This window comes from Protopterus annectens, chromosome 2.part1 (genome assembly GCF_019279795.1).
Source record: "Protopterus annectens isolate FY-2018-M chromosome 2.part1, PAN1.0, whole genome shotgun sequence".
Taxonomy (NCBI): domain Eukaryota; kingdom Metazoa; phylum Chordata; order Ceratodontiformes; family Protopteridae; genus Protopterus; species Protopterus annectens.
This window is the reverse complement of record NC_056729.1, coordinates 1,744,636,227-1,744,658,817: the sequence shown is the minus strand read 5'-3', so window position 1 is coordinate 1,744,658,817 and position 22,591 is coordinate 1,744,636,227. Positions and strand designations below refer to the sequence as shown.

General features: G+C 39.6%; 1 protein-coding gene across 2 annotated transcripts in view; it reads right to left on the bottom strand.

Moving 5' to 3' along the window:
- The window catches only part of PUSL1 (pseudouridine synthase like 1), an 873,916-nt gene extending 852,890 nt beyond the window's left edge, over positions 1–21,026 (bottom strand). For both annotated transcript variants that reach the window (XM_044063203.1, XM_044063204.1), the window contains exon 1: positions 20,482–21,026. In XM_044063203.1, coding sequence (XP_043919138.1) covers positions 20,482–20,540 — 59 coding nt within the window. In that variant the 5' untranslated portion in view covers positions 20,541–21,026. The remainder of the gene's footprint in view (positions 1–20,481) is intronic.
- Positions 21,027–22,591: the final 1,565 nt, after the last annotated feature.

Below are 22,591 nucleotides of genomic sequence, written 5' to 3'. Positions count from 1 at the left end.
TAACTGAAGCATGGTGAATACATCACAATAACTGTAGTTTCATTAAAGTACTTACAGTCTATTACAGTGTATTCACTGAAAGTTTGTGGCTTGTGGTCTGGGTTAACCCCGCTTCGCTCAGGCTTGCTCCATGCCCCACCCTGCCCCCAAATTCCACCCACCCCCACTGAGGCAAAATTTATACCCACTTGGACATACCCCTCTTATCTGAACCAATCAGCATTATCTTAGTCAAACATAGGACTCAGACTGTAACACTACCTACCTCCCTATTGTTTCCCTAAACTGACTACGAGCCCTCCTACTCCAGTATCCAGCAGGCTTTACTTAAAATAGCTCTAAAATGTTTCTACAAACCCCAACCTTAGCTCCCAGATCAAAAACCAATTACGATCTAATACCCCTACTGATAACTACCTATCTTCTAACAGCGTATGAACACCAGGACCTCCTTGGCTCTCACTACCCTAGGTCCCAGACCAGCACCCCAAATCCATCAAATAACTTTAAAGACCTACCACTCCACCCTCACCTAACCCTATCATTACAAAATTTCAGCATCCAATTAGAGACAAATATATTAACCCCAAAACAAGACACTATCAAAAACTAATAAACTCCAAAAACTCAATCAGACTACAATTGAACCTCATAACTGATGGGGACATACACCCTAACCCATTGGCCCAAGCCTCCCAGATGATATCAACGCTATAAATAATGCCCTTACTAGCCTGAAAACCTAAACAAACCTTCCAAATCACTCCTGGTCTGCCACCTCAATATAAGAAGCCTAAATAATAAACTCCATTACATACACGCCCTCTTGGCCACACACTCCCCTGATATACTTTGCTTTACTGAAACCTGGCTTAAACTCACTACTACTGACGATGACGTTATACCCCCAGGATATAATATACCAAGACTAGACTGCACCTCTATAAAGGCAGGAGGAGTAGCACTATTGTATAAATCCACATTACATGTAACCATATCTAGTCCACCACAAGCTCCACAAACTAATAATGCAGAAATACTATTACTAAACTGCAAATTAACAAACATAAATCTATAAATATTGTCTGCATTTATATTCCTCCAGGTAACAACACAAATACTCTAGAAGACATCATCCAGTGGCTAACCATGAACTGCCCACAAGAAACCATTGTTATGGGGGACTTTAATATAGACTGGAACACCTGTTCCTCAGACCCCCCCCCCTTACCACCCACTTAAATTTGTACAACTTTACTCAGGTCATACCTTCCCCCACTAGAATCAGTAAGCCCCACAACAAAGGAAGTATTTTAGACTGGATTCTCATTAACCACCACCCCCACATGTATAAAACTGGCACCCAACCTGAGGATATTAGTGATCACTACCTCACCTATATAAATCGGGCAGCCATCTTGAAAACCATAAGGAGCAATAAGAACTTTATTCAAACTAAAGAATGAGCTCAAGTCATGTGACTGGTTTAGCCTAAAATGGCTCCCACTAAATGAAGCAGTTGCTTACTTTAACTCTAAGTTTCTTGAAATCCTTGACAATGACCCTCCTAATCAAACAATCTGAACCAATAAAAATGTAGCACCATGGTTATCTAAAGATACCAGACAAAAAAAATCATACAAAGGAACAAAGTCTGGGTTTTCATGGAGAACCACCAAATCCTCAACGGGCCAACTACTATATAAACAACTAAGGAATAATACAAAGAAGTCCATTATGCTAGACAAAAAAAAAACTATTACTGTCACCTGCAACAAAAACTCCAAAATCGCCCGCAGAAATTTTGAGCTACGTTAAATAACCTCCTCCACCCAGGACATTTCACTACACCTACCCTCTTGACTACCCTCCAAAAACCTCCAGAAAATGTGGCTAACATCTTCAACACCTTGTTTATGGAAATTGTTCAATCCCTCGCAAATACAAGTACTATCGCCAACAATCAAGCCCCCAGTAGCCTAAGTACTATCAAACCCACACCCAAAACGCATCTGTCCTTCAATTTAAAATCAGTACCAACATCACTTATCAGGTCACTGATCAAGAAACTAGAACACACCACCCTATCAGCAGATCTCCTCCCAGCAGAGTATCTACAAAAAGCCGCAGATGAATGAACATATCCCATTTCAATACTAATCAATAGAACCATTCTCGAAGCCTATAGCCCTTCCATATGGAAGATCTCTTATATTATTCCTCTTCATAAAGGAGGTATCTCCTCTGAATTATCAAACTACAGACCTATAGCCATCCTGCCACCTTTGGCAAAAATCATGGAAAAATGTATCCTCAAACAACTCCTACCCTATTTCAATCTGAACAATCTTCTAGCCTCCTCCCATCATGCTTTTAGACCATACCATAGAACAACCTCAGCCCTCCTATCATTCTCTCATACGATAAATGAAAACAGTAACAACGACCTCTCCTCTGCCCTTTTCTTAGACCTATCCAAGACGTTCGACATGGTAAACCACCACCTTCTAATAAGTACACTAAAACGCTCTCACTACATAACCAAGCAATTCTCTGGTTTCAGTCTTATCTAAGTGGCAGACAGCAAGCAGTATTATGGAAGGGGAACCTATCCACTCTATTACCAATCACCCTTGGAGTCCCTCAGGGGTCTATATTAGACCCGCTCCTATTCTCCATTTTCATTAATGATATGAATACAGTCATCCCAAAAGCAATGTGTATTCAGTATGCGGATGACTCTTCCCTAATCTGCTCTGCTACCTCTCCAGCAGATTTGCAGAATCTATCCCAAAACACCTTTAATAAGGTAGAAAACTGGCTCACTCACCGGCATCTTCCATTAAATCCAAATAAAACAAAGCTGTTACTCTTTACCCCCACTAGTAAGGTTCCATTGCTATTACTTACCATAAAATCCAACAACGGAACTATAATTTCCCCAGAATCAACTACTAAGCTACTGGGTGTATTAATAGACAACAAACTCAAGTTCAATGCTCACATCGACTGTACCATTAAGACAGTAAATAAGAAACTTGGCTCTTTATATAGGATTAAACAATTTCTTACCCCATCTGCTAAGACCATGATTGCCCGGACACATTTACTTTCAACCCTGCTATATGCTTCTCCTATTTTTACAAATCTAAGTAAATCGGACCTAAATAAACTCACTAGCTGCTACAATAACATTGCCCGATTTGCCACAGGTTCCCCATACAGACAACACCGTTGTCTTAACCTTCAAGCTCTAGGCTAGCTACAACTACCCTGTCAAATTCAGTATAATCAATTAATCATGGCACACAAAGTTCTCTATCTACCAGAAAGCACACCTATACTTAAAAATATCATCATCCCATACAGTAACCTAAAAACTTTCCACTCCTCTAACAGAATGCTAGTTCAAACTGTTAAAATCAACAACTTAGCTGGTGACTCTCTATTTACCAACTCTGTTGGCAAAATTTGGAACTTACTTCCTGCTGAACTTACTGCAGTCCCCTCTTTAACTCAATTTAAAACATCTCTTAAAAAACAATTAAAAATACATTGGCTATGCCCCTGCATAAATCCTGACTAACCCTCTCTCTAATTACTTTGAATCTCTAAAATCTGCCTCTTATTGAAACTGTCTTTACCATAACTCTGATACTTCAGCTGTTCCAGTTGATAAAGTAGTGATTGTTCTACTGAACTAAAGGAGAACTTGCACAGCTGTGTATTACTAAAATTACTGTGTTTATGCATAAAAGTCTATAATTTCCTAAATCTGCTTGCACAGCTGTGTATTACTAACATTACTGTGTTTATGTATAAAAGTCTACAATTTCCTAGATCTGCTATATATTCTGGCATATCTGAAATAGTTTTTGTAAGTGTTCCTGCACAAACTATATAATTGTCAAAGTATGTAACTGTCTTGTACTAATGTATACAATTGTCAAATTACTCTGTCTGTATGTATGTATGTATTTATGGAGCTTTTCTCCCCGGGCCACCGCTGAAAATGGACCAAAATCCAGTCGGACTCTCACGTTTAACAAATGTAAAATAAATAAATAAAATAATAGATTATATTACATTGGTAAATACAGAAAGACCATACTTTAGGTAGACATTATATATCAGAAGTATTACACACCATTATATACTAAAGAAGGGAGGCATTTCTGTTTCAATGTGAACACAGTGGAAGCATCACATTGTACCAGAATGAAGGTGGAATATAATGTACAAACACATTTGCTTACGTAATATAAGACTAGACAGAACGTGGCTTTACAGATACATTCATAAATGTGTAGTAATTAGCTCAATTAACTTGTCATGAAAAATGTAGAAACTTAAACCTAAGCCTGAAGGACACAGTTTTAGCCTTTGACAATGAAACATGCTGGAGTACATTTTACTAAGATTGTTCTTCACCTTTTTCCTAAAAGGTTAGAATTAAGATTCTTATCTAACTTGTTTAAGCAAGGAGGTTCCAGTTTGCAGGGGCTACTTTTACCAAACTTTTTCTCTTATTGTTGCCTTGAGATTTAAGAGCAAGTTGTACAAGTCAATTTAGTTGCACAGACGTTAGATCTATGCAAAAGTTATACATATATATAGTACAAGCAATTTATGAATTTTTTGTGGCAAATGAAGTGCATAAAGATCAATCTGACAAGACTTCCAAGATGTCTGCAGCATACTGATCAATGGCTTAACTTCAGCTCTCCCAGTGCAAAAACAGAAACTGAGAAACAACATCCAGAGATATTAAGTTTGAGCAAAATTCTGGCTAGTTACTACACTTCCAGGATGCCTGCAAATAAAAAATGAAGACAAACTGAAAGAAAATCAGGTAGAAAATGTAAACAAAAAACACTGATTCAGAAGAATCCTGCAGCTGTTCAGCAAAAATCAGTTCAAGCTTCAGTTTTGGTACAAAACCTGATGAAAATAAATAAAGCACTGAGGGAGTATATCAACTCAAATAACAAAAGGTTGGAAAAATGGCAGAAGCTTTAAACAGATATTCAGATCACCAGATAAAAAAATGCAAAAATCAGAGGTTGAAATGAAGAAAAGGCTTGCTGAGTATGACAGTGCTCAACATTGGTTTGAAAGAATGGTATAATTAGAGGACAAAGCACATAGGGAAAATCTGAGATTTTCTGCTGTACCAGGGAAGCTAGAAGGAACAGATTGTATTAATTTTAGGAAGACACAAATAAGCAACTGGTCTGGTATTCCACATCAGGATTTGTTAACTAAAAGAGCACATCATGTGTATGCTCCAAACCTGGCTATGAGAAAGCAGCCAAGGCCTACACTAGTAAAGATGCAAACCTACCAGCAGAAAGAGTTGACTCTGACAAAACTGTGGCAAAAGGGAAAATAATTAAAAGTTGGAGACAGTAGAGTGTTTGTGGAAAACGGTTATCCACTGTACACCAGGCAGAACAGAAACAAATTTATTCCAGTAATCGGGGAACGTGGGAGATTTGAGCTGCTGTATCCAACTGTCTTCAGGATATTTTTTCTACAGGATTAAAGTCATTTTGATGCAGAACAGGCTAAGGAGGAAAAGATTCTCCAATGGCAACAAAAAAATGAGTCATCAAGCAGAAGGGGATTCTGCTTCTCATTCTTTTGATAATAAAACACAGAGAGAGACTTTTTTCAGTGTTTCAAAGAAAAATGCTTGAAAGACAGAGAAAAGCAAGAGAGTTGACCAGAAGAATCAGTAGCACCATGGAATTGTAAAAGAATCTGGAGCTGGAAGATGGAGATGAACAGGAAGATGACCGGTAACATGGAAATTAGTGAATAAATGTAAGACTGCAAAGCATAAATCAAATTTGTGAAATATGTCTGTATAAGAATAAGTGGAAATACTGGACTTTTGTTGACTTTGTTAAACTTGTGATGAACTAAAAGGCTTTTGCCTAACTCTACGTCGCTACTGTTTGGAAGGACTATGAGGGAAGGAGATGGGAAGAGGAAGGAAAAAAGGTAACTTTAAGTTAAACAATTTATTTTCTTAACAGTATTTTTATGAAACTTTTCACAATATAAATTGCATATTTTATAGTAATACATTTTTAGCTGTTCAAGAAATAAACTGACAACCAAACGAAAAATTAACTGCAGATCTGTGTGTGACTGTGATTGTGTGGATGTGAGAGTTTTTTTGGACGTGCATTTCATTTGTTTATGCTGATTACCATTGCATTATATAGTCATGAATTAACATTGTGTTTGTTAGTATGTGTATTTTTTATCGTTTATTATAATAATATTATTATTCACTGTAGAAAGCAATACTGTTTTTTAAGTTTGGATGGTTGTGATTTCATTTCCTGTATTATAAGTTATTTAAGGAACTGGAAATCATTAAGGAATGTTTCTGAGGAAGTTCACGTATTAAACAGTGGATGAAAGCGCTAAATTTTGGCTTTCTGGCTTGTTTGTTTTTTTTACTAGCAGATCTGCAGTACATTTTTAGTTGTTCTTCTATGTGCAGAAGTTATTAAAGTACACTTTTTTTTTCTTCCTGGTCTCTTTCTTTCTTATTTATGGTACTGAGAAATTTACATACTACAGTGCAAAAGAGAAGAAAAGACCTAGACAGAAACATGTTTAAGTTATTAGGCTGTAATCTTGGGGTACTGAAATGGTCATGAGGGTAAACGTACACAGATCATACTATATGTAGAGCTGTTTTTGCAGAGGTGAATTTCTCAATTAAGACCCTTGGCTTAATCTAATAACAATGGTAAGTATAAACAAGTAAATATGGGAACACCAAATATAATGAAAATTTTCTTTTTGTTTGTAATGATTTTTTTCCTTTATCAATAAATGTTTCAGCTTGTCTATCAGGCTCCAACAGAGGACTACACTTTTCTTCTTTCTCTTATTACATTGTCATGGAGGCAAACTGATAATATGGCAATGAATGACAGAACACTGTTTTTTTCAGGCCTAAAAGTTAATGATTTCTGAAAAGTATGCAAGTAGTTTGCACATCAGGGGCAGGGGGAATAAAGATAAAAAAGAACAAACACCAAATATTGTAAGTAGTAGTGCAGGTCCTGGGGGATGTTTTTTTACTGTTAGAGGGTTTTTATTACAACAAAAGATTGTAACATAGGTTCCAATGTAGATGATAAAAAACTGCAGAAAGGATTTACCTGCCAAACATTAATGGGTGCATGTATCACAAAAGCTGCAACTAGACATTTAAAAAAACTGTCATATATAACAGGTGGAAATAATGACCTCTAACCATAATGGCAACTCTTTCTCTATTACCTTGGAATATTAATGGTCTCACAAGTGTAAACAAAAAGGAAAGAATACTTTATTACAGTAAGAAATGCAAAGTACAAATAGAAATGCTACAGGAAACACATTTAGATACAACTGAACATGTGAATTTGATAAAGAAAGGATTTCAGGATAGATATTCTGCAGAATATCTGGGACAAAGGAAAGAGGAGTACTTATATTAATTGCTAGATGAGCTGCAGTAGTGACAGAAGAGAAAAAAATAGATAATGATAAATGTGTGATAATAAGGGGCTATTGACAAGGACTATGTGGTCCTCTATTTATATTCAACCTAAAACTGATATTTTAGAACTTAAAAAAATTGGGAGAAATAATCAGCTTTCAGCATGGAATATAACTTATAGGTGGGGACTGGAATTTGATTTGTAACAATCAGGATGTATAGGGCCACAGAAAGGGGAAATGCAACAAAACAGGGTAGATTTATGAAAACAATTATGAAAATATTTGGTATGAAAGATGTGAATTCAGTAACAGGAACTCAGACAGAATTTACATATTACTCCCCAAAGTACAATAACTGGGCTAGACTTAGCAAAGATTATATTCACAGGAACATGTGCATTTAGTTGAGAACATTGGTATACAACCAATAACTATTTCAGATCACATGCCAATAATGACCAAGATAAAAATGCAGGGTAATGAAGTAAAGATAAAACACTACAATTTAAGGAATGGACAGCGGAAATTATCCTGTAGTTATTAGGAAAGATAGAAAGTACTTCACACGTTGTAGTAGCGAGTTAAATAAAATGAAAGAGTTTAAAAATAGGTTAGAAATAAAAGAAAAAGATTTCTGTTTAAGAAGCAATACAGAGGAGCTGACAAAAAGTATTTAAAAATAAGGGGAGCATCACAGAACAAGAACAGGCACAACAAAAAGTATTTCAAAATAAGGGGAATATCACAGAAGAAGAACAGGCACAATTGCAGGGTGCTGAACAGAAAATAAGGGATTACCTAGATAATCTGCATGGGTTTAGCAAGATTATTATCAAACAACAGTTTTTGATAACTCCAGAGCACAAAAATGTTTTGGCGCAATGACAAGCAACAGGAAGTAGAAGGGATATTGCCAAACTTTGGAAGCATATAACAAGAATCCTGCCACAATAATTACCTAAATGCTTTAAATAAACATCACTATTCATCCATATGCTACTCTCCTAAACAACTTTCACTCCTTTCTTCAAAAGAAATTCACTCACCAATCCCAAAAAAAAAAAAAATTGTAAGCCTGTTTCCTACCTTTCCTGTAATTAGTGTTCCAGATACAGATTTGCTGTATCCAGGATTGTTTGTAAGCTTCTGAGCCCCCCAATACTTTCTGTGTTGGAGGGAAGCCTTCTAGCTTATCAATGGGAGTGGTAAGCATTAGGTAACCTGTCTACCACATAAGGAGTGGTTCCGGCCCAGAATTTGTAGTTAATGGCCGTTTGGGCGGTCTTCCATCTCTCTCAACTTTCTGATTTGAAGGCCTGCATTTGCACTTGTTTCTGTCCTGTAACTCCTGGGCCCATCTAATTTGCTCACTCAAAAAAAAAATTTTTATCTGCTTTTACTGTATTTGTGTTTCTTCCTACTTTATTTTGCTTTTGCGTCATCTTAATAGTACTCAATTGTATTTATTACTGCTTGGTGTAACTCATTCTAAGCCTTTTAGTTTAAGCACTTGGGCTTCAAACCAGTTGTTTTACATTAAGAAGGTTTGTGGTCTGCACTGTAGTGGCAGAACAGGTAGCTTACATCCTTCTAAGTTGGGAACTGCTGATTGAGGGCTCAGTGTCTGTTATTCTAAAAGTGTATTAATTCTGGTTTAAGCACTTGGGCTTCAGGCCAGTTATTTTACATTAAGAGGGTTCGTGGTCTGCACTCTTGTGGGAGGAGAGGCTGGACTCTGCCCTTCTGAGCTGGGAATTTCTGGTTAAAGGCTTATAGTGCCTGCATATCTGAACTGCTTCTTACTGAAATTGGTACACCTTGTTTGCTGTAGCATAGACTAGATCCAGGCCTGCTGAATCTAGCTTTGTTTGTATAACTTGAGCACTAATCCAGGCATTCTTTTAAATATTCAATTGTATTTATTACTGCTTGGTAGTAACTTGATTAAATTGTAGCTATCATTCTAAGTCTTTTGGATTAAGCACTTGGGCTTCAGACCAGTTGTTTTACATTAGGAAGGTTTGTGGCCTGCACTGTGGTGGCAGGACAGGTAGCTTACATCCTTCTAAGTTGGGAACTGCTGATTGAGGGCTCAGTGTATGTTATTGTAAAAGTGTATTAGTTCTGGTTTAAGCACTTGGGCTTCAGGCCAGTTATTTTACATTAAGAAGGTTCGTGGTCTGCACTCTTGTGTGAGGAGAGGTTGGACTCTGCCCTTCTGAGCTGGGAATTTCTGGTTAAAGGCTTATAGTGCCTGCATATTTGAACTGTTTCTTACTGAAATTGGTAAACCTTGTTTGCTGTAGCATAGACTAGATCCAGGCCTGCTGAATCTAGCTTTGTTTGTATGCTTGTTGTTTGTTTGCTTGTTATTTCCCTGAAATGCTAATTCCACCTAAAACGCAGCTTTTCAGTGCTTCTGTGGATCCCTAGTGATATCTGCATTGCTTACTGTACTTATTTCCACTGTTTGTCGTTTTTGCATTTAAGTTACCTGGCACTTGCTCACTAAAGCAATTATATAAGTCAGCACTAAAAAATTAAAAGCACTACACCCTCACAAACTCCCCTTGAGTACCTTGTTCCCCATTGGCCCTTTTTTCAATTATAAAGGAATTCCCAATACTATTCTAGCATGTCCAAAGGTCAGTTGTCAATCTCCTCTCTGGTCCGGCTGGTGAATCTGGGAATCTTGAGGCAATGTTACAACTGCCTCATGTACACAGACAACCCTCTCCTCCTCCCAACAAATTCCAACACATGTGAGAGATGCAACCATATAGCCAAACTGGAGGCTAAGTTCTCTCAACTTAGTACTGGCGTAACCAGTCAGGAGGAGAAGGAAACCACACTCACTACAATTCCAGTCTCACATAGACCTACCACGACAGCAAACCAAACACATAAACACACAAAAACATACTCGGAGGCTCTAAATAAAAATCTGCCTAAGCAGCAGAGACCTCCAAAGCAGACACCCAAGAAACCGCTACCCCAAAACAAAACACGTGCAACACATAGCTCACAAAGCCAGTGTGCCGAACAGTCACAGCCCTTAAGGCTAAACAACACACCTGATACACTTGTAATAGGTGACTCTGTCGTCAGGCACATTGACGTCCCGCTCACCAGGCTGAACAAGGAGAAGGTCACGGTGAGCTGCCTGTCGGGCGCTAGGATCCGCCACATAACACAAGCACTCAGGTTACTCCAAGGCAAGTACAAATATGACTCGGTCATTGTCCATGCTGGTGTGAATGACCTGAGACGTACCTCCCTGGACTACATGAAAAGAAACATAGAGGAGCTCTCTGAGCATGTAACCCAGGCCGGTATGACCCTGACCTTGAGTAGCATCTTACCCTCACCAAGAATGATGCCACAATATGAAGACAAGATGATCAATTTTAACAATTGGCTTAAGTATTGGTGTCATTCAAAGGGGATCCAATGCCTGTCAGACTCGGATGACATGCTCGACAAGCCACGATGCTTCGCTAGGGACGGCTTGCACCTGTCACCCCTGGGCTTTCGGATATTGGCAAAGGCTCTTGCTTCCCCCATAGTGCCTTTTTTAGGCAAGGCTCAAAGGACAAACTCACCTCCATAGGTATCACAAGGGATAAGAGACTAAGAGTAATGCTACTCAATGCCAGAAGTCTAAACCTCAAGATGCACGCACTCGAAACTCTCCTTAGCATGGAGAACATTGATATCTGTGCAGTAACAGAAACCTGGTTCAAGGCTCCCGAGAGCACCCCAGCACTACCAGGTTATACCTCATACCATGCTTTCCAGCCGCAAAACTTGGACCGAACCACAAAAGGAGGGGGAGTATCAATATTCGTCAAAGATACCCACACCTCCAGGTTGGTGGCACAGCACAAAGCATCAGAGACTATCCATGTGCAACTAACAGTGGGTAAAACTGCCTTCCAGTTTATAGCCTGCTACAAACCACCCTCCCAAACCCAGGAACCCCACTCGGCCTTCCTGAGAACACTGGAAAATATGAAGGTCTCTCCAAACACCATTATATTGGGCGACTTCAACTACCCAAACATAGACTGGGAGCATTACTCTAGCTCCAACACCCTAGCCCAAAGGTTCCTAGAATTTATAAACTCAAATGCTATGTAACAACTTGTTACCACTCCCACAAGAGGGGAAAACATACTGGACCTGATCATCACCAACATGGGGACTCTATGCTCCAGACTAGAAGTGTATCCCCTCACTGGTAAGATCAGACCATAAACTAATCTCACTGGATATTCACATCCCGACCCCACCCCCTGCCCAGAAAACCACAGTGAAAAACTTCTCTAAAGCAAATTTCACACTTCTCAAAACCGAGGTGGAATCCTTCAAAGCCCCCAAGCCTGTGGAAAATACGGCCCAGACCGCAGAATCCTTTATAAACGCATTCTATGAACACCTTCAGGAATGCATGGATCATGCAATCCCAAATAAAAAGACCCAATCCTCCAAAGGCAGACGTCCTGTCTGGTGGACCCCAGCCATAAACAAACTATACAATAGAAGGAGGAAGCTACTACATGATAGAGCAAAATCCCAAAAAGGGAAGGCATCTCTGATCAGTATTAGCAAAAATCTACGGGCACTCATAAAATCATCTAAGGCCAGCTTCGAGAGAAAAATTGCACAGGACACTAAGGATAATCACAAGGCTTTCTTTAGTTATGTTAGGAACCTGGGTGGGAATTCCCAGATATGCTCAAAATTAGTCCAAAATGACAAAAAATACATCGAACCCACAGACATTGCCAACATCCTAGCTGACCGGTTCAGCGCAAACTTCTCCCCCCCCCCACCAAAAGGGCAAATATCTATCCCAGCAGAGTGCTGCCCCCCTGACATCTCAGATGCTCAGGTTAAGAGCTGCCCTCTCCAAAACAAAAAAACACAGCATCAATGGGACCAGACGGTGTCCTGGGCTGCGTCCTACATGAACTCCAAGAAGAGCTAAACCCAAACATAAAACTACAGTTCAATCTCAGCCTTACTACAGGATATGTACCCAAAGAGTGGCGTACAGCAACAGTGGTCCCTCTCCACAAAGGTGGTGCCTCAACAGATCCTGGAAACTATCGCCCCATAAGCCTGACTAGCTTGGTCTGCAAAGCTATGGAAAGGATCATCATGGACCTCATAAATAAAGATATTGGGGACCTACAGACACTGGATCCTACCCAGTTCGGCTTTACTAAGGGCAGATCCTGCCTCTTAAACCTGGTCGATTTCTTTGAAACAGTCACCAAGGCCATTGACGAGGGGAAGGTGGTCCACACAGCCTACCTGGACCTCGCAAAAGCCTTAGATGCAATACCCCACTCGGGCATTATAGATAAGCTCACCAGCTTAAATATAAACCCCTATGTCACTAGATGGGTTGCAAACTGGCTCAAGGACAGAACCCACATGGTTAGAATTGCTGGAGCCATGTCAGACTCCAAACCAGTTACAAGTGGCGTTCCACAAGGCTCAGTCCTGGGACCTCTCTTGTTCGGTATATATTTCTCGGAGGTACAGGCCAACACGGAAGGACTGTGGCTGACCAAGTTCGCAGATGACTGCAAACTGGGCCATAATCGACTCTACAGCCGACACAAGCATCCTCCAAAAGGGCCTCATAGAAACAGACAACTGGTGCCAGAGCCATGGCCTCAAGCTAAACGCCAAAAGTATATAGTCATCCCCTTTGGCAAAAACAAAGTGCCCACAAATTACCACATAGGTGGTAATCCATTAAACGGAAGAAGTAATTAGGGACCTGGGGGCCCAAGTTGATAGCAATCTCTCATTTGACAACCACGTGGCCAAAGTGGTTAGAAAAACATTTTATATAGCCCACCTAATCATGAAGGGATTCACATCTAGATCAGGGGAGGTCATCGTGCCTCTTTACTCATCCCTCATCAGGCCCATAATTGAGTACAATACCCCTTTTGGGATGTACCTTACCAGACACCTGCAGCAACTGGAAAGACCCCAAAAGTACCTCACCAAGAGGATCAAAGGGCTCAAACAGATGCCATATGCTGCCCAGTTAAAGAAACTCCAGCTCTACTCAGTGGCATACCACCTGCTCAGAGGCGATCTGTGCCTGACGTATAAAGCCATGTCCAACCCGGAATTAATAGACATGGTGCACCTCAGAAAATCCAAATCCCATCAAGCTACGCGCTCGAGAGACTTGAACCTCAGCACTGAAATAAATAGGACATGCTGGAGGGACAGATTCATAACCCAGAGGCTCCCTTCACTCTGAAATAAAATCGCAGTTCAGGTTAGGCAGAGTCCCTCACTGACTCTCTTCAAGAGGAATCTTGATGAGTGGATGGGAGATCGTAGGTTTACCCCGGCTATCACTTCTGTGTCACTGTTAGACACAGGCACAGTATACTAACCTCGAAAAAGGGCATAGCAAAATAAATTTAAAATGGGTGGCGAAAGCAAAACACACTCTGGCTAGGCTTATAAATGCCCTAGGGCAGATAGCCTAGTGTGAACCTATGAACCTAAGAGCTACAGAACTAGCTTACTCTTATTTTGCTTGTATGTTTCTGTTGCTAAGCGATCACTCCACAGTTTTATTTGGAACCATCTTTTCATTATTTCCCCAAACTTCCTCAGCTGTTAAAAGGGATATCAGTTCACCTTCCTGCTCCTACTTCTTCATCCTGGAGATATTTCTCTTCTTCATACTCTCTCCATCTACTCTCTGCCAGACGCAGATTCTCAAAATAATTCTTACACAACTCAACGCTGATCACTGGGTCTAAACTAAAAAGCTCCCACTGTAGGATCTAACCTTTTAAATAGTTTTTACAGCCTCTGATGCCATATTTACAATATACCAGAAAATTATATGTTAAATGTTCCTGAGGTGGTCTTTTAAAATGCATACGTTTTATCTTATTATATTCTCTAGCTCCTGTCCAATCCCATCAGTTTCATAATCAGCTGTTAATCTCCTACATCTAAATGCCTATTCCAACATTCTAGGCCTTCCATCTAAACTTTTAATGTCTCTTTTTTCCAAATTTCCAAATATTTGCAGCATATCTATACCTTCTGTTTCTTTATTTTTCCAAGTCTTTTAGAAACTGACAAGCTCCACTATATCTTTCAATTCTGGTCATCAAAAGATGTGTAAAGCATTTTATACAGAACAAACAGCAAACTTACAGTGGCATCTGAATAAAGGGAGATACCAGCTCGTATGTGACACTCCAGTGGAGCATGGTCAGTTATCAAACATGATGTGTGACAACTACCAACTTCTAATATACATTATTTGCTAAAATACAGATTTTATCAGTTCTGGAACAACATCTATATTTCTTAAGATAATATACAGCTCTAGGAAGCACCTATGGAGGTATAGGAGACACCTATATTGCATTCCAGTCTCACACATAAACAGTCACCCCTCCTGAGGAGGAAATAACTTACCCACAGACTCTGCAAACCCCCCCTCCCTGTGATAATCCTGCTGAAAGGTATACACTGAAAATAGGTTGTGCCTAGTAAACCCTCATCTTCCACAAAACAAACACTTTCAATGGATGAAAGAACATTCTAGATAAAAGGTCACCTTCATGATTATCTTGCATTGTGAAAGAATGACCCTCAGCTGGTTACCCTTGAGGAACATTTTACGCTCATATTTGTCAACACATGCCTACTTTTAGTGCAACTACCCTAGGCTGTAACTGTTTCAAATGCCGCAATTATAATTAACTAGGTTGATCAGCCCTTTAACATATCCTGTTATAAGAACCCACAACTGCATCAAAGCTTCACACCACCAACCTTGTTTTGCCTTGGCAAACATCAATGGTTCTACATGTTGCACAACTTGAGTCAGACATTAAAACAAGCCAATGCATTCAACTTGAAAAAACTACTTTTACACTTGATATTTAAATCCAAAGCTATTTTAATCTTCCCACAAGAAACCCAGCGGTTGGGAGGGCGGCCTAATGGTTAAGGTGTTTGCCTTACAAACACAAGGTGCAGGGTTCGAGTCTCACAAGGGATAATTGGCTTGGCTTAAAATGGCTCGCAAGGGCAGTTAGCTTAGTACTAACCTATGAACCTATGAACATGCAACCAGAGCAATGGAAACCCACAAAGAAGAAAAAATGGATTAAGAATATCATTGCCTCTGGCAAATCCCTAAATAGCTCAGGAGTAGCAATCATCATTAAAACTAACTTCCACTGTAAAATTATAAAACAAGATAAGGACATGATTGGAAGGTGGTGTTATACAACAACTAAACCAGCCTGTCTAGACAAACCTATTCTGATATTAAATCTATACGTGCCTTGTGTAAATCAACACAAATTTATAATGTCTATTTTTAAAATACTACTTGACTTCCCCAATCATTACTACATTCCAGAAGGGGACTGGAATACAGTCCAAGACCCTGATATTGACAGATCTAATACCAAATCTAAACACAATACCCATGCCATATCAGCACTCGAGGAACCCAAAAATGACTTCAACCTATTTGACCCCCATAGTTTCCAACCCAATAACTCCCTCAAAAATAAATATACCTTTTACTCTATGTGTAATAAGTCTTGGTCCAGACTGGATTTCTTCCTAATTTCCAATGTATTTACCAAATACAAAAATTCCTTTCACACAGAACCCAGATACCTATCAGATCATTCTAAGATTAACCTAACTATTGAATGGGATAACAATCAAACAGCAACGGAGGGTATAACTGGGTAAAAATGCTAACTCCTACAAAATTACTGTTTGTGTGCGTCTTTCAGCTTTTCCCGGTAAGGGTCGCCACAGCGGAACTCCGGTCCGCTAATGACTGGCACTAGATTTTTACGTGCTGGCTTGTCGGGCCTAACGCACAGCCTTCAAAGAAGGAACGCCCATTCACGCATGTCGCCACACAGAAGTTGTTCTGAGAATCGAACGGGCAATGTCTAACTGTGAGGCGTCAACGCTACCGCAGCAGCACCACCACCGCAGTTCCTACAAAATTACTGTATCAATCAAAATGCAAAAATAAGTTATTTATTTTAGTTACTGGAAGAAAATCGATCCTTCAATCACAAACAATTATATATCTCAAGCGATCCAGCTTACCTCCAAAGTTATTCCCCTTAAAAATATTAAATATACACAGATTATGATACTTCATAACACCTATCTTATTCCAATCATTCTAAATAAAATATACCCAACCACCTCTCCAGTCTGCTCCTACTGTGATAGGATTTGCTCCACATCTTCTGGAGCTGCAAGTGCACTTACAAACTATGGTGCTCACTTAGAGTCCAATTAGAAAAAATGGGCTATGAAAAATCAACCTCATCTCGGAAGCTACCCTTCCTACATATTACCCCCGCCGGCCTGAATAAACTTCAAACACGTACATTAATAACACACTGCTTTCATTACTTAAATACTGCAGTACACTGGAAGGACAGAGCATCGCTCACATGGGAGGGTTTCAAACAACTGGCTACCAAACACCTACTAGCTCACACATATTTAACCTACACTCAGAAATCCCACACCCACTTTACAGAATTTTGGAAATCCCTTTTTGAACATATTCTAGTTTGAAGTTGGTATATATAATTAAAGATGGACTTTTGGCATATGTGTAAATAGTTTTCACTATTTTACTTTTACGTTTTATTTTTCAGCAATGTATTCACTGGTCATTTGTTACCCTCAATTATCCATGTTATGTTCAATGTATCTGTTTTCATAGAAAAAGAAATACAAGATTTTACACAAAAAAAAAAAAAAAAGCCAAAGCATTGTTTATGTTTTAATAATGTACTACAAAAACTGTGTGCAACTCAAACCAAATGATTATACATATAACACTGTACCTGCTTTTATTCTGTCCCTTCAAAACCATGATTACTCCCTTGATGCCTACACCACTACCTTCAGACAATAAACATGGCTAAAGTAACCTCATCCTCAATCACCCCTCTTTACTCAGCCACACATCTTTGCATTTTTTTTCTCTTTGTTGCACATTATTCATGAGACCGCTATTGACATTTATCATGGAGCCACTATTTGCATCATTACACTTATGCTTTTTGAAGCTCAGAATCCATGATACAATTCAAAGGCTGCTGAGTACCAGTAGACATTTTAGCCCCCAGTGGAAAGAAAATCCTAGGACAGCACAGTGGCACTGCAGATAGTGTTGTTGCCTCACAGCAAAACATTCCCTGGTTCGACTCTTGGCTGGAGTATGCATATCCTGCTGTGTTTGCAAGGGATTCTTCCAGGTGCTTGGGTTTCCTCCCACATTCCAAAGACATGCAGTTGGTGGACTGGACACTCTAAATTGGCCATAGGTGTGAGTATGCATGTGAGTGTGTGGTATGGAAAAACTACCATGGCAGGGCTAGGCACCCAGGGGTTTAAACATTGGCTCTAGAGGATTATCACTGTTGAAGTAACACCTCAATCCAATGTGCAAAAAATAGGGGAAAGGGGTTGTGGATGGATGAAAAGAATCTTAAAAAAGCTGGAAATAGCATCTGTAACTTCGGCATCTTCAGTCTATACCCACACACTGCCACAAAGAGTTCTTCTTGCTTTCCTTATATCTCGTCTAAAAATTCATTTTCAAAGAATTTATACGCATAGCCATGTTGCCAAATTAAGGAAGCATCAAATCTCATCAAAACATGCTTATGTTGTCTGGCTGCCCAGTGGCCCTGACCAAAACACCCCATTTGCTCTCTTGATTTGAACAAGGTATGTCTACCAGCCAGTCCAAGGTGGCAATTTGTTTTTCATAAATGAAACACAATCTGTTCCCTTTTACTTCTCTGGTACTCCAGTCACACAGATTTTTTTTTTCTCTACATCCTGTCTCCTTAATTAGTTTGCTTACCTTCAAGCATACGTTTCAACTCTCCTGGATTTTGGCTCAAAACTTTGGTCTGTCCCTACTAATCCCCTCCTAAAATTGGTTATTATGGGAGGAAACGTGATAGACTACACTTAATAAATAACAATAATTATAGATACAGATATCCTTTACTTCATACCATAAATGGTAATTCATAATTCTCTTATTCTGCCAGCTTCTGAAGTTAATAGTACTAATATTTAAAAAAAACTTGTTCCTGACTGAGCCTGACTATTTCTAGATGTGTCCCTGATTGTAGCAATAAGAGTTTGAGAGGGTGGCTTAATGGTTAAGGTGTTTGCCTTACAAACACAAGGTGCAGGGTTCAAGTCTCACAAGGGATAATTGGCTAGGCTTAAAATGGTTCGTAAGGGCTGTTAGCTTACTATGAACCTATGCCTTCACGTATTTTGGACTGCTACCTTGTTGAGATAAAAGGTGTTATATTTCTCAACGAATCTATGATCTGTAGTGTGTGGCGCCATCCAGGATAAGCAGACCATGGCAGAGATTATCAAATTAAAACAGATCCATAGCAGAAAGAAATGGCAATCCACGCCACTATTTTTGCCAGGAAAACCCTACGGACAAAAACATCCATTTGCTCAGGTGCTTGGAAACAAAAAAAAGTCTGAAGTTGTAAAGAACTATACATCTCTGGAATGCGGAATGCAATAACTTGAACTGACAAACGCTGAAAGGGCAAAAGATGAGATGGCAAGAACAAACATCAACATCTTGGGAATTAGTGATGTAAAATGGACTAGAATGGGTCATTGTGACATCAGGTAATCATCAATCATATCTTGCACTGTAGACAAATGTCTTGCAGATTAGCCTTGGTATGTAATAAAAGGATATCAAAATCCATGCTCGGTTACAATAAAAAAAAGTCATGGTGATTCCATCAGCCTAAGTAAGTCTATGCAGCATCGTCTGCAAGAAGAGACACTACATTCATCATAGGTTGCTGGAACGCTAAAGTTGGTAGTCAATGATTATATGAAATAATGGACAAATTAAGCTTTGATGTACAAAATGAAATAAGACATAGACTAATAGCAATCTTCCAAAATACTACAGTCTTCCTAGCAAACACTTTCAACAATTCAGCATATGACTTTGGATATGGTTACCACCAGAAGGTCAATACCAAAAGTCAGACTGACTAAATATGTTGCAGTCAGAGCTAGAAGAGTTCTGCACAGGCCTGGACCATCGGCTTACCATCACAAAGATTAGAATCAAATTAAAGAAAATAAGAACATTCCCCCAGACCAAATACAAATTAGTTCAACAATATTGTATATGAATATACAGCAAAACTAAATCAGAACTGTGTGGATATAGATTGTCTGAAGATTTATGGGCATAAGTTCATAATACTGTCCCTGAAATGGCAACAAACACTACTGCAAACAAAAGATTAAGAAAGAAAGTGGTTGTATATGGAGGCTACAGAACTGGCTTAGGGAAGAAGGAAAGCAACAGGTGATAGGGATAGGTATGCAAGTCCAAAAATCCTGGTTATAGCCCTGTTGGTAGAATACAACACCCAACAACTGCAAATTTGTATTTTTAGTTGTCACCAGGCTGTGTGGTACACTGTCTTATATTACTTCTGAAAATAAACAGGAGTGATTAGTCTGACATTTTAAAATAATATGTTACTATTAGTCCGACCAACTTGTTAATAGGACGTTACTAATACCAGTCAACCCGCATACACTCAGGAGCGGCCTTAGGTCAACTGGTGCCCTAGGCAAAAGGGCTCTAATGCCCAGTACAAAACCACTGACAGTTTGCAAGGTGCTATTCCACATGCATTAAGTCGACAAGTGAGTAAAAAGTGTATATCTGGCAGGATTATGGTCATGAGCGACTTCCAGTAATCCTAGATCGAAACCCTCAGCTTCCATTTACATGTTCAGTTACGAAAACAATGCTCCCAGGATGAGTCTAGAAACGGACAAGCTACATCTGTGTTACACGAATCAAATTATAACTATCCCTACCTGTACTTCGTGCCAAAATACTGGAAAAATATTAAATATCGCACTTTAGAGGATGTCATGCCTGTAAAGGTCTGCAAAAAGCACACCACCTCAAAACTGGTTTCGGGTTTCACACTGTAAATTGAGTTTAGTCCTGCGGTCTAAATTCAAGCCCAACAGAACTAGCAGAAGGTTAGGCAGGCATAGACTTAGTACATTAGTACAGACTTAGTCCAGAACACGGGCAGGAGATTAAGGAAGGATCCAAAACATGAAACCCATGTGCAAATGCAGAGCAGAAGAAAACGCGACGTGTCGCTTAAAGCCCCAACTGGGGGCAGTCCTGAGTATTGCCCATCAGGCAGTAAGGAATGCTGCGATGAAAGCAGCAAAGAAACATGAGATACAATGTTACCATTAACATTACAGAGATGACTTAGTATCGCTTCGAGCGCAGCGCATTGGTCAGCGCTTTCTGTCCTGCAGAGCGTGCCGGGCCAAGACGGGCACGCTCCCTAACGGGAGGTCTTATGTCGCCTGGCAACGGAATGAAGCGTCTCCTGCTCGGACACATAGACCGCGTGCAGGGGCCTTCCTCTTTACAGAGCGCGTGTTAGAACTCGGAGTAAGGGGCGGAGCAAAGCTATTGGGCTGCTCAGGGATACTGTTAAATTCTAACTTCAGTTTAAAGCGCAGTTACGTGACACGGACATTTTTTTCTCACTTTCTGGTATTAAATGGATACGAATTCTCTACATTTGCAGATCAGTCACCACACTGTAACTGAAATTAAATAATTATTCTCTGGATATTTTATTAGATACCAACTAAGGAATAAAATATGGGATTACCACCATTTCAAATTCCCCAAGTGGGACAGTTTTTGTAAAAATATGCAATTTTGCAGGACCGGTCATACTAGGGTTGCCACCTTTTCAAATGGCCAAAGTGGGACATTTTCAAGACACACATCAGATTTTACAGGCCGACACATACCCACGGTCAGTGCAAAGGATAGAACTTAACTTTTTTGCCTAAATAAAAGCTTATTCTTGTAGCATTGTAGTTGCTTATTCAATGTTTTGTAACAGTTAGGTATTTTAGATACAGAATAACTGTTTTATGCAACTATTACATAAAATATGGGACATAATTATGTCCTACAATCTCAGGACATTTGCCATTTTTAATATTTTCTGTCAGGACACAACTGCCCAAAGAGGGACTGTCCCTCCCAAAGTGGGACAGGTGGTAACCCTAGGTCATACCTGCAGACAGTGCAAAAGGCTGAACCTCACTTTTTGCCAGACTAAAAGCTTCTTCTTGTAGCAGTTGAGCTGATTATGCTAACTCATATAATATATATGTGTTACAGATACAAAATTGTTTTATGCAACTATTAAAGACAGCTTACAAAGTATTTTTATCCTAAAATCTCAGGACATTTCCTGTTTGATTAATTTTTTAGCAGGACACAACTGACCAAATAGGGACTGTCCTGCACAAAGAGGGATTGGTGGTAACCCTAAAAAAAGTAATTTTCCGCATTCTAACAAATGACCAGCATATGTATACGCTATGATTAGAAGTGAGAAATGATGGCTGAATGTAATACTAAAACAGAAAAATAAATTACACCAGCAGAAAATGGCTGTCTGGCCAAGTCTGCCAAACTGTCTAGATGAGTCATCCCCACCCATTTATAGGTTCATAGGTGTTTACTAGGCTACCAACCACAAGGACCTTTTTCAGCCTAGTCATGCATCCCAAATCTCTGACAAGTTCTAGTACCCTTTGTGATGCCCCTACACTGGCCCAGTAATCAAGGAGCTTCAATCCTCACCACCAACACCAGTGAGGGACGTGCACATTTTGAGGATGACAAGTACACACACAGTAAAGTACAATTTTCCCTTAAGAGCACACAGAGATCACACTCAATCTGGGGCTGGTTTCTCCCTCTTTCTCCAGATCCCCAATAAGACTCCCCACTGGCACAGCTATAGGGTTAAGATCTCAGCCTAGTGGTTAAGCCAAAACCTCCAGCACCCTCTCTGTCCAACCAGTGCTTCGTGTCCCTGCCCAAGTAGCTGACACACACAGGAACTTTGAGATCTGATTTATATACAGA